This window comes from Ochotona princeps, chromosome 2, assembly GCF_030435755.1.
Source record: "Ochotona princeps isolate mOchPri1 chromosome 2, mOchPri1.hap1, whole genome shotgun sequence".
Classification (NCBI taxonomy): domain Eukaryota; kingdom Metazoa; phylum Chordata; class Mammalia; order Lagomorpha; family Ochotonidae; genus Ochotona; species Ochotona princeps.
Window position 1 is genome coordinate 30,065,016 of NC_080833.1, and position 16,090 is coordinate 30,081,105.

The window sequence follows — 16,090 nt, forward strand, 5'->3', positions numbered from 1 at the left end:
GGGTGGGGAGGCAGGAGGGAGTGCCTGCATTCAGGTGGGCATCATTTAGGAAAGGCCCAGGCCTGCTCTCAACCCTCTCTGCTTTTGGGGAAGGAGACCCTGATCTCACTTTGGCCACCTTGCTCGGAAGCTGCCTGGCTCCTGGGTGGACATTTGCTGCATGCCCTGCTATGGGACATGGGTGCTTTGGGACAACGTACCTTCTATTTCTCTCTGTCCCTAGTCATCTTGGGGCCAGCCCTGCCCTGCCCCGCACAGCTGTGTGTGCCTGTGCATCCCTGGTCCCTACCACAAGGACAGGAAGTGGTCCCCACATCCGCCCAGGGCCGCACAGCCTGGTGCTTTTTAAAACCCCGCCTTGTGGTCCCTGAGTCCAGCAGCCAGGGAGGACAGGTTTAAAAAGACACACAAACTGGTCATTAAAATCTCAGCGTGGGGTTTAAGGGAAGGCCCAGGGCGGATCCCACCCCTGCTTTCCGGAAACACAGATTTCAGAGTTTGAGAGGGACGGAAGTGAAAGTGAGGCCTCTTGAATGCCCTGGCTGGGCAGCTGGGGAAGCGTGGGAAGGACCCCACCACCACAGGCTCTGCCTGGACTGCTGGACCAGTCTCCGGCCTGGGCCCCCACTCCACCCTACCCGCAGCCTGTCCTGGACCTCTGTCTGTGTGGAGTCTTCCCATCCGCCCCCAGCTCCTCTCCAGTCCGGCACTTCTGCTTCCTGTTGCCCCAGAACCCCATTCCTCCCCCTCCCAGCCGGAGTACAGCCCCTCTTCCAATGGTACAGTCCAGCCCCTTCTCCCACTGACCCTGACCCCTGCTGTACCCAACACCTTAATCTGTGGGCACCTCTGGCACCCCCACACTGGAGCACAGAACCCCTCTGTCTGGAGCAACTCTTGCCACTCCCCAACATCTGGGACTCTATCCCATTGTCCTTCAGGGCCAGCTTAGGTGTTCTGGGCTCCCCAGAACCTGCTAAGACCTACAGGTTACAGGGACTCTGGACAGCCCCGCCCTTGAAGGAACTTTCCAAAAGCTTGTTATCTCCTCCCTGTTTCACCTACCTTTCCCATACCTCTTTTTTCCCCTGTTCCCAGGATGCACTTGGGGCCTTAGCCCTACCCCCCAGCCCTAGGCCCTTCCACTGTCCGCCTTGCCTCTGCAGTGCCCTCTCTGGATGCTGAGGCCAACTCCCATCATTTTGCTCAGCTGCCTCAGCTGTCTGCTTGGATCCCTGTCCCCCTGAGATGCGGGCAGCCATATCCCTGCCCCTCAGGGTCCCCCAAGGGCTGTGGCCTCGGGACCATTATCCACCTCCCCTTCAGCCTTGGCACTCCAGAGGAGTGTTGGGGTCCGTGCAGTGGATGTGGGGGACACGAGGGTGTGAAGACATTGTTCCATTGCTGGCAGGGCCGCAAGGAACCTCCCGCTGAGGCAGGGCCCAGCAGATATCTACAGCCACCTGGATGCAGCTCCACCTTCGTTTGCATGGATACCGGACCACCCTGCGGAAGAATTCTAATCTGTCCAGGCATTTTTGCTACTGTGAGACTGGCTTTTTACACAATGTGAGCTTGGAGGTTAATGTCAATAATAATGTCTTACAAAAGGGCCTTCTATTATTCCTACTGTCTTGGCTGTCCCCATTGACGTTATGCTAATCAAGGGACCTGTATTTAGGGTTTCATTCTTTTCTTAATCTTTAGGTTCTCCTTTTCTTTGTGACACAAGATTAGGTTGTAGGGTAAGAATTGTAGCAGGAACTTTGACTGTTTTTGGGTAAAGCAGGTGGCAGGGTTGTCCTTAGAAACACCCACTTGACCATGAGTCTGAGCCAGAGTTTGACTGATTCTGCTAAAATAAAGCGGACGGCATTATTGCATAGTCCACTATAATCATGGACTCCTAGTGGTCCGTCTCTTTCTTTCTCTCTTTGCGCCAACTCCACGCACACTTCACGAATTCTGAACCTCGGGCCGGAGCTGGACTCCGGCAGAGGAGGGTCTGTCTCTGTTCCATCTGTGGCCCAGGGTCCACAGGGTGTGAGAGGAGTTAGACTGGGTGGTAGGCAGTTAGGGTATTCTGGGTCCCCAAGTCATTTTTCTTCTCAAATATAAAGGGGTATTTTCCCCACCATGTCTTGGATTCACCAGAACATGTCTCTCCCAAGACAAATGCATATTTTATCAGGAGTGCTTCCCCCAGGAGACAAGGGTGACATTAACATATCTATTCCCCACCTGAAGCCTCCGCCCAATTCTGTCTCCAGCCATTGCCAAGGGGGAGGGCTTCAGGCTGGCCTCTTTATCATTAGAAAGGGACCAAGGAAGTTGGCCAGTGACACCTTTCTGGCCTTTTGTCCCAAGGCCAGGTACCATGGAAACCAGGAATTTCCTTTGTTTATGGAGAAACATCTTTGAGAGGAACCTTTAAAAGATGCTTTCTCCACCATTAATACGGGTTTTTCTCTCTAGCTTTTCCTCCTGCCACTATGGCAGGGGACTAGGGTCTTTTAGCTTTTCCTCCTGCCACTATGGCAGGGGATAAGGGTCTTTTCTATCTCAGAACCCCCTCCCGTCACTAGGGCGGGAGTCTCATTTCTCAGCTTTTCTAATAAATCTTACTTTAAAACTGAACTGTGTCCGCATAAAAATTCTTCTTTCCTGCGAGACAAGAATTTGAGGTTGCTGCAGTATTCGGGGTTCAAAAACCCTACAACAAGGGGATCAAGGGAGGACATGAGTGCTGTTTGGGGTTTGTGTCTGTTGCACCGTGGACAACTTCAGCCTGGGCTTGCTCCTGGCCACCAGGTAGTTCCATACCTGTTGGACACCTCCTCATTACACCGCTTCATGGAACCCCATATACACCCCTGAGCAAGCCACTTGCAGAGGAAAAATTCCACCTCACCCCAGCCCCAGAAGCCCAGGCCATCCAGCCCAGGGTGACACCCACTCTTGTGTATCTTTCAGTGGAGCGCGACCATGTCCTTGGCCCCCAGGATCCCGGCTGGAAGCTGTTCTTTGACCTGACTCAGATCCCAGCAGGGGAGGTGGTGACAGCTGCCGAGCTCCGCATCTACAAGGAGCCCAGCGCCCTGGTGGTCCAGGAGCATGCCAACAGGTACCTCCCCAGAGCCAGCCCCGGGGTCTCAGGCTCAATGTCATGGCACAGGAGCTGAGCTGTGACCTGTCCAGTTGGGTCAGGCACAGGAGTGGTATTTCCCAGAGGAGGAGGAGGGGGAGCTTCCTGGGAGAATGAACAGAAGGGTCAGGCAGGTGTGGGCTCCAGGCCTCAGCCAACTTTGAGTCCCTGTCCTCCCAGCCTAGCTGTGGGGCCTGAAATGGGTGACCAAGCCTGTGTCCCCATGAGTATAGATGCTGAACCAGCACCGTGGTTGCCGTTGGGAGCCAAGGCACAGATGGGCCCAGCTCCAAGTCAGGCAGGGCAGGTGCTCTGTGACATCCCCAGGCAGGCACTAGATGCACAGTGGCAGCTGGTGGCCCATGGTTAATTGTTCTTTCGTGTCCACAGGGAGTCTGACTTGTTCTTTTTGGATCTTCAGACGCTCCAGGCTGGGAAGGAGGGCTGGCTGGTGCTGGACGTCACAGCGGCCAGTGACCGCTGGCTGCTGAACCGTCACAAGGACCTGGGACTCCGCCTCTATGTGGAGATGGAGGATGGTGAGGCTCAGGGCTGGGGGTGGGGCTCCTCAGAGGCTGAACCCGCAGGACCTTCTGGGAGCAGAGGCACTGGCCTCGCTGGTCTCAGGCGGCTTCCACAGCTGATCCCTCGGGGAATGCCAGTAAGGTAGAGTGTGATCCTGGATAGAAGACCTTGCCTGGACCAGAACCCCTCCCTCCTGACAGGAGGACCCGGGCCTGCAAGTGCATCCAGGGCCCTGTGTTTGAACCCACTTCTGCATGGCCCATGTCTCAGTTTCCTCATCTGCAGATGATGAGTCGCTCACCCACTGGCCCACAGCACCTGTTGGCTGAGTCCCCTTCATCCCAGGCAGTGAGGATGGAGCCTCTGAAGGTAGGCCCAGGAGGGTCCCAGAAGAGGGGTGTGGAGGGGCTGAGTGGACAGGGTAGGGGGCTGGAGGAGGGGTGTGAGGGCGGCAAAGTCACTGAGTGCGGGCAGAGCGGGCGGGATGTTGGGCGTTTGGCCTTGGCGTCCTTGAGCTGGAATAACCATGGGCAGTCGCTGCCTTGGTTTCTACAGGAGCCCACCGAGCTCCACCACTCTAAGGAGCCAGGGACCTGCTTCCTGGGAGCACAGTGTGCTTGGGGCTGCAGAAAGCTGGCGAGCAGCAGCTCAGCTATCAGTGCAGCGACGCTGGGGCCCTGGATAGCAGGTGATGAGAAGGGCCCTCAGCCCCAGTGCAACCATCAGAAAACCCCAGAGCTACCCAAGCCAAAGGCTGGACTGCCACCCAAAGCCTCGGTCTTGGTTACAAATCAGAATAACCGGGTTGAGGGCCCGCAGGATAGGACTGTCTGGTGGTGGCCCCAGCCCAGGCCAGGAAGGATTGTGGGAACAGCTCCCTTCCAATATGGGCCAGGACTGTTCCAATGCCTACTGCCCAACACCAAGCAGGGCCTGGAGCAGCCACCCAACACCCTCTGTGCTGTGACACAGCAGCCGTAGGGCACTGTGGCTCCTGGCTCAGCGTTCAGATGCTGTGTCCCTGCCGGGCGTTTAGGACTGGCACCACTGCAGGTTGGCTGCCCAACCCCGGGCCCATGTCCACTCCCCATGGAGATGGTGAAGACCAACTCCGACGGGGTGTCGGTCCTAGTCAGGGGCTTCTGTGAGATCTGTGAGAAGCTGATCACAGCACTGCTGCAGACATGCCTGAGGGGCCTGTGGGTGATCAGCAGCAGCATGGGCCGTGGACAACTTCAGCCTGGGCTTGCTCCTGGCCACCAGGTAGTTCCATACCTGAGCAAGAACATGCTGCACCAGCACCAGGACCTGGCGGACGAGCTGCAGGTGGAGCTCACACCCAGGGCACCCTGGCCAAGTGCATCCACTGTGGAGGCGCCGAGCTGCCCACCTATCACATGCCCAGAACCTACAGGACCTGGTGCAGGAAGGGGGTGTGCCCCCCAGCTGCTACTATTCCCAGGGGTGTTGGCCAACTGAAGCCAGCCCTGCCATGTGAGGGCATTGGAGGGCCGCCCGCCAATGTCTGCTAAAGTGTCTCTTCAGGGCCACCTTTGCACTGGTCAAGGGCCAGAAGACTGCCTGTGACCACAACATGGTCTTCTACTGCGACGCTCCCATGAACAAAGCCATGTAAGCTGTGGCCATAGAGGTCAAGGAGTTCATGGATGTGGGGGCCTTCTGCCTGAAGAGCACCCACCTGCCCAGCATCTGTGTGGACCGCGTGCTCTCAGGACAGAAATTCCAGAAGAGGATAGAGCACCGACAAAGTGGCAAGTGGCAAGTGATGGGAGGGGGTAGTCGAAGCCTGTGTGGAAACTGGAGTTCTCAGATGTTGGGCAACATGGGTCTAGGTATCCCTTTGCTGGCCAGCAAGTTCAGGCACAGGACTGTTGCTAGCATAGCAAGAATGGAATCAGGGTTTGAGCTTTATTCTGGGCAAAGGCAAAGTGGACATGGATGTCGTCAGTGGATTAACACATGATGCCCTGCTCCCCACGGGTGGCTTCTTCTCCAGAGATGACTCCTTTGTCATGATCCACGGGGCCCACATGTAGGTGACCATGCTGGGTGCCATGCAGGTCTCCAAATAAGGTAACCCGGCCAACAGGATGACCTGGGGCAAAGGTGTCAGAGATAGGCAGGGTCGTGGGCTTGGCGTCCAGTGACAAGACCCAAGCGCTGGTCACCATGCAACACGGCCCCAGGGACAAGGCCCCCACGCTCCTGGGTGAGAGCCCCGTGCAGCTGAGCAGGAAGCAGTGTAGCAACCGCATCACTGCCCAGAGGGCCATGTTCCAAGTGCACAGGAAGAAGAGGCTGACACTGGCAGAGCTCTGAGTGGCCTGCAGGTGGCCGAAGTGGAGAGCAGCAGGAGCTGTGGAGCTGTGCCTTTGCATGTTGCCGAACCTCAGGCCGGTGTAGCAGGTGACTCCCTGTTGGCCCCGAGTAAGTATGTGGTTCTTGGGATACCCTCCTGCGGTGTGCCCAAGAGGGCGTGAGAGGCCACACGGATGCCTGGCTCTCGGAGGTATCTGCTGGACAGACCCTGTCTTCTGAGGAGGGACTTGAGCACAATTAAACACCAAGGAGACAGTGCCCACTCATCCCCAGGGGTCTGGGATTGGGCACAGCTCCTGGAGACCCTCCTCATCTTCCCCATGTTCTGGGTAAAGCAGACATGTAGAGAGGCCCCCCATGGGCAGGACAATGGTTCTGGAAACCCAGGTAACACAGAAGGAGCAAAGGAGGTGAAAGGGGAGGTCACTGGCCACTGCTGTGGTGACCAGGACCAACCGAGCATCCCTGTGGGCATGCATGGACGCTAGAGGCACCATCCCCCTGGAGCCTGTCCTCCTTCTCCAAGGATTTCCTTTCTGTGTGGGATTTTATTTCCCTGTGAACTCCCAGCTCCTCCCTGTTAGTTATTTAAAAAGATTGAGTGTTCTAGTCCATATGATATTATGATATTATTACGCGCAGCTAATTCCCACAACCTGGTTCTTTACCGTGAGCTGAAACACACCAGACGCAACGAGGTATCTTAGGAGGTTTATTCCAACGGAGCAGGAAGAGCAAGAAAGAGGGGGAGAGGGGAGAGGGGGGTAAGAGAGGGATAAGAGCGGGACAAGAGAGGGGTAAGAGAGGGGTAAGAGTGGGGTAAGAGAGGGAGGGATAAGAGAGCGAGCCACACCTGGGGGGGCCTTTTTGTCTCCAGGTGTAGGGGGTGGGGATTGGGAGGGATTGAGGCCAGGCCCCCAGGGGATTGGTGCCTGTAGGTGAATGCCTAGGGATGATTGGCGAGTGGGCGAAGTTGGGGAGGGGGCTGGAAGATTGGGGTGGGATTCTCAGGTGGAATGCCAAGTTACATCTGATTGGTGGATGGCTAGGCGGGCACGAACTTCATGAGCTGTGAGGAAGAAGGAATGGCACCGTCCAGGGAAGGATATTGGAATAACTCCTTACATTTCCACATCATTGCTGATCCTCAGTGTCCCCAGGAAAGGCAGCCGTGTTTCCCAGGGAAGGAGACTGGCTTGGGAAACAGTAGCAGACACTGAACGTCAAGGCCGCCTCCTCCAGGGAAGCTCCGTCTGAGTCAGTGGTTTGGGAATGAGTGTGTTGAAGTGTAAGTGAGTGTGAGATATGTGTACATGGTGGGGTGTGAGTTATGTATATGTAGGAGGTGTGAGTGTGAATGGGTGTGTAGAAGTTGTGAATGGGTGTGTATGTGGGATGTTATGTGTATATGTGAGATGTGGGAATGGCTACAATAGCTGGGGCTGAGCCATGCCAGAGCCAGGAGCCCTGACCGCCATCCAAATCTCCCATATGGGTGCAACATCCCAAGGACTTGGGCCATCTTCTGCTGCTTTTCCTGGGAAGGGAATTTCACCAACTGGGACTTCAAGTGGCACCCAAAAAGGTTGCCAGCATCACAGTTGGCAGTTTAGGCTATGGTGTCACAGTGCCAGCACATGAATTTTTCTTTGAGTTCCAACATGATGGCATCAGTGAAAATTTCTACACCTGACCTCATGTGATGGGTTTCAGTGTTGGGGTCTGTGCAGTGGATGTGGGAGACACGAGGGTGTGAGGACATTGTTCCAATGAGGCAGGGCCACAAGGAACTTCCCGCTGAGGCAGGGCCCGGTGGATGTCTACAGTCACCTGGATGCAGCTCCACCTTCCTTTGCTTGGATACCAGAAGCAGAAGGGTCATGTTATGTGGAAGGACCCCTTGACTGTACAGGAGACGCCTCTGAAGTGAATGACACCAAGTTCCAGTGCACCCTGACAGCATGCTGGAATGGCAATTGCGATTCTGCTGTTATCCTGCAGCTGCCCTGAATCCTGCCTGTGCCTGTTGGGACTGAATAAGAATAAAAGAGACTTTGGCATAACGGCGACCATCATAGCCAGTAACAAGGTCGCAGAACAGACTGCCAGAGTTATGGAACAACAGGACTTTACTGATGAACATGAGCGGGTGGGCATGCTTATGCTGTGACTGTGGGTTGACTTGTTGGAAAAGAAATAGCAGATATTGTTAGATTTGGTCTAAGCCTCCTGTACTCCATCGTATGCCTTTCTGTTGTATTGTATGCATTTCTGGTGTATCATCTGTGCAAGTGCAAAATGTTTTCCCAAGCCTGGGAACTGCTGTCTGCTCATTGCTACTGATCTAAGTTACTCCTAAGTTCAAGGCCTCTTGTCTCCCATTGTGCCTTTCATGTATGTTTCACCCGTGAAGTGCTTTGTTTTCCCAAGCCCAGGAACTGGTGTTTGCTCATTGCTACTGAGTTGATATCACTCCTAGCCTTGGAACAGGTTTGCCAGCCTCCCCAAGTATGGTTTGAGCAGCTGCAGCAGACAACGCGTTGAAAGGCAGCCAGTGACGGGTAAGATGGACACAGGCACGAACCAACCTAAGACAGGGACTCCGTCATGCTACGGAGATTCCCCATGACGGGTAAGGCTGTTAAACCTGAGAGTCCACAACCTAAGACAGGCGCATTCAAGTCTGCTTTAATACAGAAGGGGGAATATGTTGTGGGCTGAGGAGCTGATTTACATTGCTTTAGCTGAGCACTCAGGAATCAGGCCTACGGCAGTAGCACCTGGCCTTTGCAGACTCATTGACGTCCTATTGTCCTGTTAATGGACTTGGGGGGAAGAGGAGATAATATGTAACAAAGAGGCTTAGGAGCAGACGGCTCCCAGCACTTCTACCACCACCATGGTCTCCGTGTGTCGGTGCTTTTCGCTTGGACATTCGCCGTGCCTACTATGCCGGCTCAGCAGAAGAATTCTAATCTGTCTAAACATTTTTGCTATTGTGAGACTGGTTTTTTACGCAATGTGAGCTTGGAGGTTAATGTCAATAATAATGTCTTACAAAAGGGCCTTCTATTATTCCTACTGTCTTGGCTGTCTCCATTGACCTTATGCTAAACAAGGGACCTGTATTTAGGGTTTCATTCTTTTCTTAATCTTTAGGTTCTTCCTTTCTTTGTGACACAAGATTAGGTTGTAGGGTAAGAATTGTAGCAGGAATTTCTATTGTTTTTTGGGTAAAGCAGATGGCAGGGTTGTTCTCAGAAACACCCATTTAATCATGACGTAAAAAGTCTGAGCCAGAGTTTAACTGATTCTGTATAAATAAAACGGACGGTTTTATTGCTGTGTCCACTATCATCATGGAATCCTAGTGGTCCGTCTCTTTCTTTCTGCGCCTCATCCACGCACCCTTCCCGAGTTCCGAAACCCAGGCTGGAGCTGGACTCCGGCATTTCAGTGCACAGGTGCATGAACCTGAGCTGAAATATTAAGATTAAGCAGTACTGGCATGCCACATGGGAGCTGTTTGGAGTCCCAACTGCTCCACTGCTGAGCTGGCTCCCTGTTAATGGCCTGGGAAGGCAGCAGTCGATGACCCAAGTCCTTCGACTCCTGCATCTGCATGGGAGACCTGGATGAAGCTCCTGGTGTAGCCTGAGTCATTGTGGCCATCTGGAAAATGAACCAGTGAATGGAGGGTCTCTCTGTGTTTCTGTTTCTCTCTGTAACTTCCTTTCAAAAAAGATAAATACTAAAAAAACCCAAAGGTGCACTAAAAATATTGCATACAATTACCTTGAAATTTTGTGTATAAAGTGTGAATACAACTTAACATGTTATGATTAAGCCTCATCCCTAAGTTATCTCATTATGCATATGCAAATATCAAAAAATCTGGGGTAAAAAAAAAGACAAAATCTGAAATACTTTTGTTCCCAAGCATTTCTCTTAAGGGATAATCAGTCTGTCTAAATATGTGTCTATATGCTTACATACATGCATATAGATGTATGCATATGTTGGGGTGTCATGATTACAACATGGAGATCAAATGTGTGTGTATGGAAACCGAACAGTTGGCACGCTCTTTAAAGAGCTGTTAGAATGAGCCAGCAGAATGTGGCTAAGCAGTTTGCACACAGGTGCAGCACAAAGAGCTCCATTCGGTTGTGACCTAGCAGGAGTGAATGCCTCAGGACGTGAAGGTACACCTGTCACAGGGACTCGCTCACAGGGCTGCTGATGCTGCAGATCAGACAGCCGGGAGAACGCTCATGGACAAAGACGAACAAACAGCTTTGCTGTGCTGACCTCTGCCTAGGCTTCAGAGCGAGCTCGTGGGACCCGCCCGGGAGAATGAAGGGCAGCACGTGGGGCCATGGGGCCAATGGAACAGCCCAGGAGAATGGAGGGCAGCGTGTGGGACCGGCAGGGAGTTTTGGGTTGGAGCTTCTCTTATGGCTTCCCTGGGTTCTGCAACTGCTCCCACAGCAAAGGAGAAAACGGGCATTGGCACCCAGTCAGGGTCGGAGGGTGGTTCTACTGGAGGCCTCCTCATGTGCCAGGCTAATCTCCCAGTTTATCAGCAGCATCCTGGGCTCAAAGTGAGTGGGGAAACCCTGCTTCTCTGGGTTCTCGTCTTCCCAGGACTGAGGTCCAAGTCTCACCTCTGCTTGCAGCCATTCTTTATCTGACTACCAGCTGGGCCCAGTGACTGTGAACTTGGGCTGTGGGATGAGACCAGGGCAGTGGAACCTTGGTGGAGGGACTGTATTCCCTTGCCCCTGCCTCACAGGGCTCGGCCTTTTGTCTGCAGACCCTGGGGGGCATCAGAGCCGGGCTCGGGCCTTTGCTGGGCATACAGGTCCCCAAGGCATGGCAGATGCTACCACGAGTGGGGGCTGCCAAGAAGCAGGCATGTTGGGGCGGCAGGACCCCATGCTGGTGTCCCTCGACCTAGGCAGAGATAGTGGACTGTACTCGTGACTACGCAACTCTCTGTGAAGATGAGAAGCAGACTGTGGGAGAGACGGGACCAGGGGAACCCAGGGGAGCGTAATGAGATCTGTGAACCCCACAGATGCCAGCATCACCACCCTGGGCCAGTGCCACTTGCGGTTCTCAGGCCTCCAGCCACCCTCCTCCACTGCCTTGTGCCCACCCGAGGGGAGCTGCACTCCACATGGGACTCAGGGCTGCAGATGAGGAAACTGAGGCTGGGCAGGGGATGGTACTTGTCCCTTAACCTCTAGATGCAACTGCAGCAAGGCTGGCGCCCATGAGTGACCCTCTCTGCTTTCTGTCTCAAGGCTCAGCGTGGATCCTGGCCTGGCCGGGCTGCTGGGGCAGCGGGCCCCACGTTCCCGCCAGCCCTTCATGGTCACGTTCTTCAGGGCCAGCCCAAGTCCTGGGCATGCTCCTCGGGCCTTGAGGCCCCTGAAGAGGAGGCAGCCAAAAAGAACCAATGAGCTACCGCACACCCACAAACTGCCAGGGATCTTTGGTGAGGCTGGCGAGCCCAAGGCAGGCAGGCTCCTGGGGAGTGGGGTGGGTGAGACTGGGGCAGCCACCCCCCAGGCTCTCTGCATGCTTCAAGCCTTTGTTCCTCTCCTGCCTCCTTTCCTGACCCTGTCCTGTGCCCAGACGCACATTGATGGCGGCTACTGCCTTCAGCCTCTGAGCTCTGTCCTGGCTGTCCCTGTCACCTACTGTCCCCTCCTCTTCTCCCCGGGGAGACTCTGTCAGACTCAGCCACCTCTTCCCTGGGCAACTGTGCCCCCCTCCCCCGTCCCTGAGACTCTCTGTACTGGCCCGGATGCCCTATGCCAAGGTCAGTCCTTGGGGGTCAGGCCAGGACCCACCCCCATACCCTCCCTGCACCAGGAGCTGGCCTCTGGGATGGCCTTGACTTGAGCCCCTGGCACCTATGGAGTGGGCATGCTAGGTGAGGGGGACAGGAGAAGAGGAGCCACAGGATGGCCAAGGGTCTTGCTGGGCTGCCCTGGGGCATCAGAGGCCAGGGAGTCGGGGTTGAGATGGAATCCTTGGCAGCAGTTGGGTTATGGAAGGTTCTGAGCTGGGTCGCAGCAACACTGGGGCCCCAGGGATGGCTTTATGAGAGCCGGTGGTTAGTTCATTGTTCATTGTCAAATGTGCTCATGAGGGCAACATCCCCTGGAACCTCTGAGATGACCTTGACCATCTGTTCCCACAGGTGCTATCCATGGCTCCAGTGGCCGGCAGGTTTGCCGCCGGCATGAGCTTTATGTCAGCTTCCGGGACCTTGGCTGGCTGGTAATTGGTGACTCTGCTCCTCTTCCCTCAGCAACTGTCCCCGCCTAGGGGTCCCGTGGCTCTCCAGGGGGAAGGGCATTGATTTGACGTTTTTCTTCTGGGAGTCTATACTTAGTAAAGTGATACTGTGGTACTTTCATGGTGAATTTCTTCAACTGTGGTGAAGCTGAAGCTGATCCAAGCCTGGGCCGAGGAAGCTGTCAGGTGTCTGGATGCTGATCTGCGCCCTGCGGATCCACTGGGAGTGCAGCCCCAGATGGCCTGGTGGGGGCAGGCTGGGGAGGCAGAGTGAGGATGGAGGGTGATGGGGACAGAGCTGGGGCCCAGCCCTCCTGCAGGGTCTCCAGGAGGATGGAGGGCAGTGGTGGGGGGAGGGTGCTGGGCTGGGCTCACCTCCTCCATTGCCTCTCCCCCCAGGACTGGGTCATTGCCCCCCAGGACTACTTGGCCTATTACTGTGAGGGTGAGTGTGTCTTCCCACTAGACTCCTGCATGAACGCCACCAACCACACCATCCTGTAGTCCCTGGTCAGTATTGTGGCATCCTGGGAGGGCATAGCAGGTGCGATGGGCATGTCTAGTTGTGGGGACAGTGACAGCTGCTCCTCATGAGGCCACATTTGCACACAGAGATCGTATGCAAATCCTGCAGCCTCCTGTGAAACAGTCGGGTGTGTCCAGGGCCTAGCACACGCATGTGGGGGACATTCGTGTTCCTGTTTGTACGTGTCTGATGCAGAGGAGAGTGCACACACCATGGATGCACTTGCCCACATGGTATCTGTGCCCGCATGCATGGTAGGCACTGGTGTTTCTGACTGCCTTGAAATGGCTGGAGCACATGCCACTATTCACAGCACAGGCAGGAGCACCACCAGCCGACCTGGCTGCTCCTCTGGGATTTGGTTCTGAGCCTCAGGCTGTTGCCTGGAGCTCTGTTGGCTGTGTTTTCCCTTGATTAGGACCTCTCAGTGTAGGAACAGCTTCTAGCGATGAGGCTGACCTCATAGACACCGTCCCCCTCTACCCCCCAGCAGCAGCACCCCTAATAAGGGTGCCATTGTAGGAGAGTCCTCAATAAAAAGAGTGACCAGGAATGGTGACACTTCCTTTCTCAAAAGTCGAGGACCCTGTGGGTGCCCAGAACAGCCTTTCCGGGAGAAGGGTTGATGCTAGGACCTGCAGGGTCTAGCCCAAGATGGAGAGGCTCATAAGACAATGAATGCACCTGCTTTTCCCAGACCTGAGACCCCCTTACACCAAGGCCTGGCCATAGCTTCTGCCCACACACACAGTGGCTTCACAAACATGAGTGCTCATGACCTGCCAGGCAATAGGGCAGAGCACTGCTGTTCTCTGGGGAGGCCTCCAGCAGGTTCGGGAGAGCCAGAGACCCTCCATGGAGTGCGCCTGGGCCAGGCTGTGTGGCCCAGGAGGAGCAGGGTCAGCAGCTGCAAGGGAGCGGAGCAGGGCAAGGTCCCAAGTACAGATGGGAGCTGGGCAGGCTCAGGACCAGAGGGAGGTGAGGCTGGAGGAGAGCAGGGAAGGGGAGGGCAGAGGGGCAGAGGGAGTGTGGATTTTATTGTAAGTAAAAGGAGACGTTGTTGGAAGGTTCTAACAACATGGAGGGCAAGGAGGCAGGGGGTCGGACGATGGCAACTTGAACCAAGTAGGGTTGGTGGGGAAGTGAGAGAAGGCCACAGAGATAAGAATAGGGTGGACACTGCAGGCTAAGGAACAGTGGGGAGGTGAGGAGTCAAAATCACTCCCCCTAGAGCAGGCCTGACTGACTCCAGGCAGTATTCCTGAGGTCAAGGCCAAGGAGTGGAAGGCGTGACATGGAGGCAGGATTGTTGAGGGGGGGTGGGCAGGGAGGGGATGAGTGGGTTTGCTAGACCCTGGGTACAGGGGTGGGCAGCTGGACCCACATGTCTGGCACTCCTGAGGAAGTACATTCATGCTTGAGTCATGAGGACTGTGAAGGGTCCCTGAGCCATGCAAACCTCTCCAGGGGGAGACAGAGCACAGGGCAGGGGCAAAGAGGGCTCCCCAAGCCTCTGGAGCAAGGGAGACAGGGGTGCACGAGGGCAGCCAGACCTCCGTGGGTCCTGTATGTCCACCCATGGGGAGACTGTTCATAAAGCAGCAGGCAGGATCCCACCAAACACAAGGCTGCCTGGGTTGGTCTTGGTCATGAATTCTCATTCTCCCCATGATGAGCCCCTGGCTGGGCATGCAAGGCTCCTCAGCAGCTGCTCTACCGAGCTGTTCAGCCTCTCCCAGTCCCACGTCCTCCTCAGGATGTAGACTGTCCCCAGGGCTCCAGCCTGCCATGGGTCACTACTGTGTGTTCTGGTTGCCCCCTGAAATACTCCCTCCACTCTGTGTCCCTGTCCATGTCCCTGGACAAGCAGGGGACAGTGACTCTTGAGTCAATCTGGCTGGGTATCCACCCAACCCCCTGGGGCATGGACTCAGAGCCAAGTGCAGCAGTCCAGGATGGGAAGACAAGCGCCCTTCAAACAGCTCTGTGGTCCTGTTGGGCAAGGGCTGGGTGGGGCTGGTCCATAGAACACCCAGAACACATGACTGGGGAAGTAGGTGCCCCTCCACCATCACCCTCCTTCTGGAGGCTGGCATCATCCTTCAGGCCTGTGGTGGGAGGAACAGGGCTTTTCTGGAAGCTGCAAGTGGGCAACTCACTCCAATAGACTCCTTTGGTCAGTGCACACTGATTTAGGTAGGGCTGCATTGTCCGTAGTTTGTATGCCTCAGTTATCTGCAAAGACTACTATTTGCCTTGGCCGGCCATCGTTAGGATGGTGACATTTATCCCAGAAGGCAGCACGGGTAGAGCAGGTGGTTTGTCTCTGAGCCTCCCCTTGCTCACAGTTTGAGACAGACAAGATCCCTGAGGGGGAATGGTGGCACTGAGGGGAGAAGCATGAAAGGAGGCTCTCCACAGTTGCAGCAGAGCGGGCATCCCAGGCACCGCAGTGTGCTAGGGACTGGCACAGCAGGAAACAGGAAATGGGGCTGAGGTGGACAGAGGCTGCACGATACATGGGGCAGGGATTGTCTGGGACACATGCTGAGTGCAGCATGCAGAGAAACAGCTGCGTGGGGGATGTCACATTGGTAGTAGGTCAAGAATGAGCATGAAGTGCGGCGGTGGGAGGGGGGTGAGTGGGCTGAGCTCCCCAAGGTGGGCCAGGGTGGGGAGCAGGTGGAAACTGGCAGCCACTGAGCTGATGCCCTCTCCTGCACCCAGGTGCACCTGATGAAGCCAGATGCAGTCCCCAAGGCATACTGTGCACCCACCAAGCTGAGCGCCACCTCCATGCTCTACTACGACAGCAGCAACGTCATCCTACGGAAGCACCTCAACATGGTGGTCAAGGCCTGCGGCTGCCATTGAGCCTGGCTGCCACCCACTGCAGCCAGCGCTCCCCAGCCCTCTGCAGAGACTCTGCAACGTCCCCGCACACCTTTCCTGCCAGGCTTCTGCCAGGCCCTTTGCCCTGCTTTTCTGACAAGCCTCACACTCAACAACCCCAGAACAGTGTGCTTGCTGCTCTCTCTGGAGAGATGGAACTGGCTGAGATATGCCCACAGTCATTTCTGGCCCACCTGGCACTTGAACTTGGCTAACTCAAGCTGTGTGCCCCTTGCACAGGGTTCAGGTATGGGCTGAGGGCTATGCGCCTTTGCAGGTGTAGCACTTGGGCATGATTACAGTTCACTGGGTTCTGGACATGGGCATCGACATGGCAGGAAAAGGCCAAG

At 55.5% G+C, this 16,090-nt stretch overlaps 1 protein-coding gene across 1 annotated transcript in view; it reads left to right on the forward strand.

Annotated features, from left to right (window-relative positions):
- LOC131477953 (bone morphogenetic protein 8B-like) overlaps positions 1-15,856 on the forward strand; it is a 92,788-nt gene extending 76,932 nt beyond the window's left edge. Inside the window, 6 exon segments of the mRNA XM_058680404.1 lie at positions 2,974-3,124; positions 3,536-3,703; positions 11,320-11,513; positions 12,225-12,304; positions 12,722-12,832; positions 15,576-15,856. Coding sequence (XP_058536387.1) covers positions 2,974-3,124; positions 3,536-3,703; positions 11,320-11,513; positions 12,225-12,304; positions 12,722-12,832; positions 15,576-15,722 — 851 coding nt within the window. The 3' untranslated portion in view covers positions 15,723-15,856.
- The last annotated feature ends 234 nt before the right edge of the window (positions 15,857-16,090 follow it).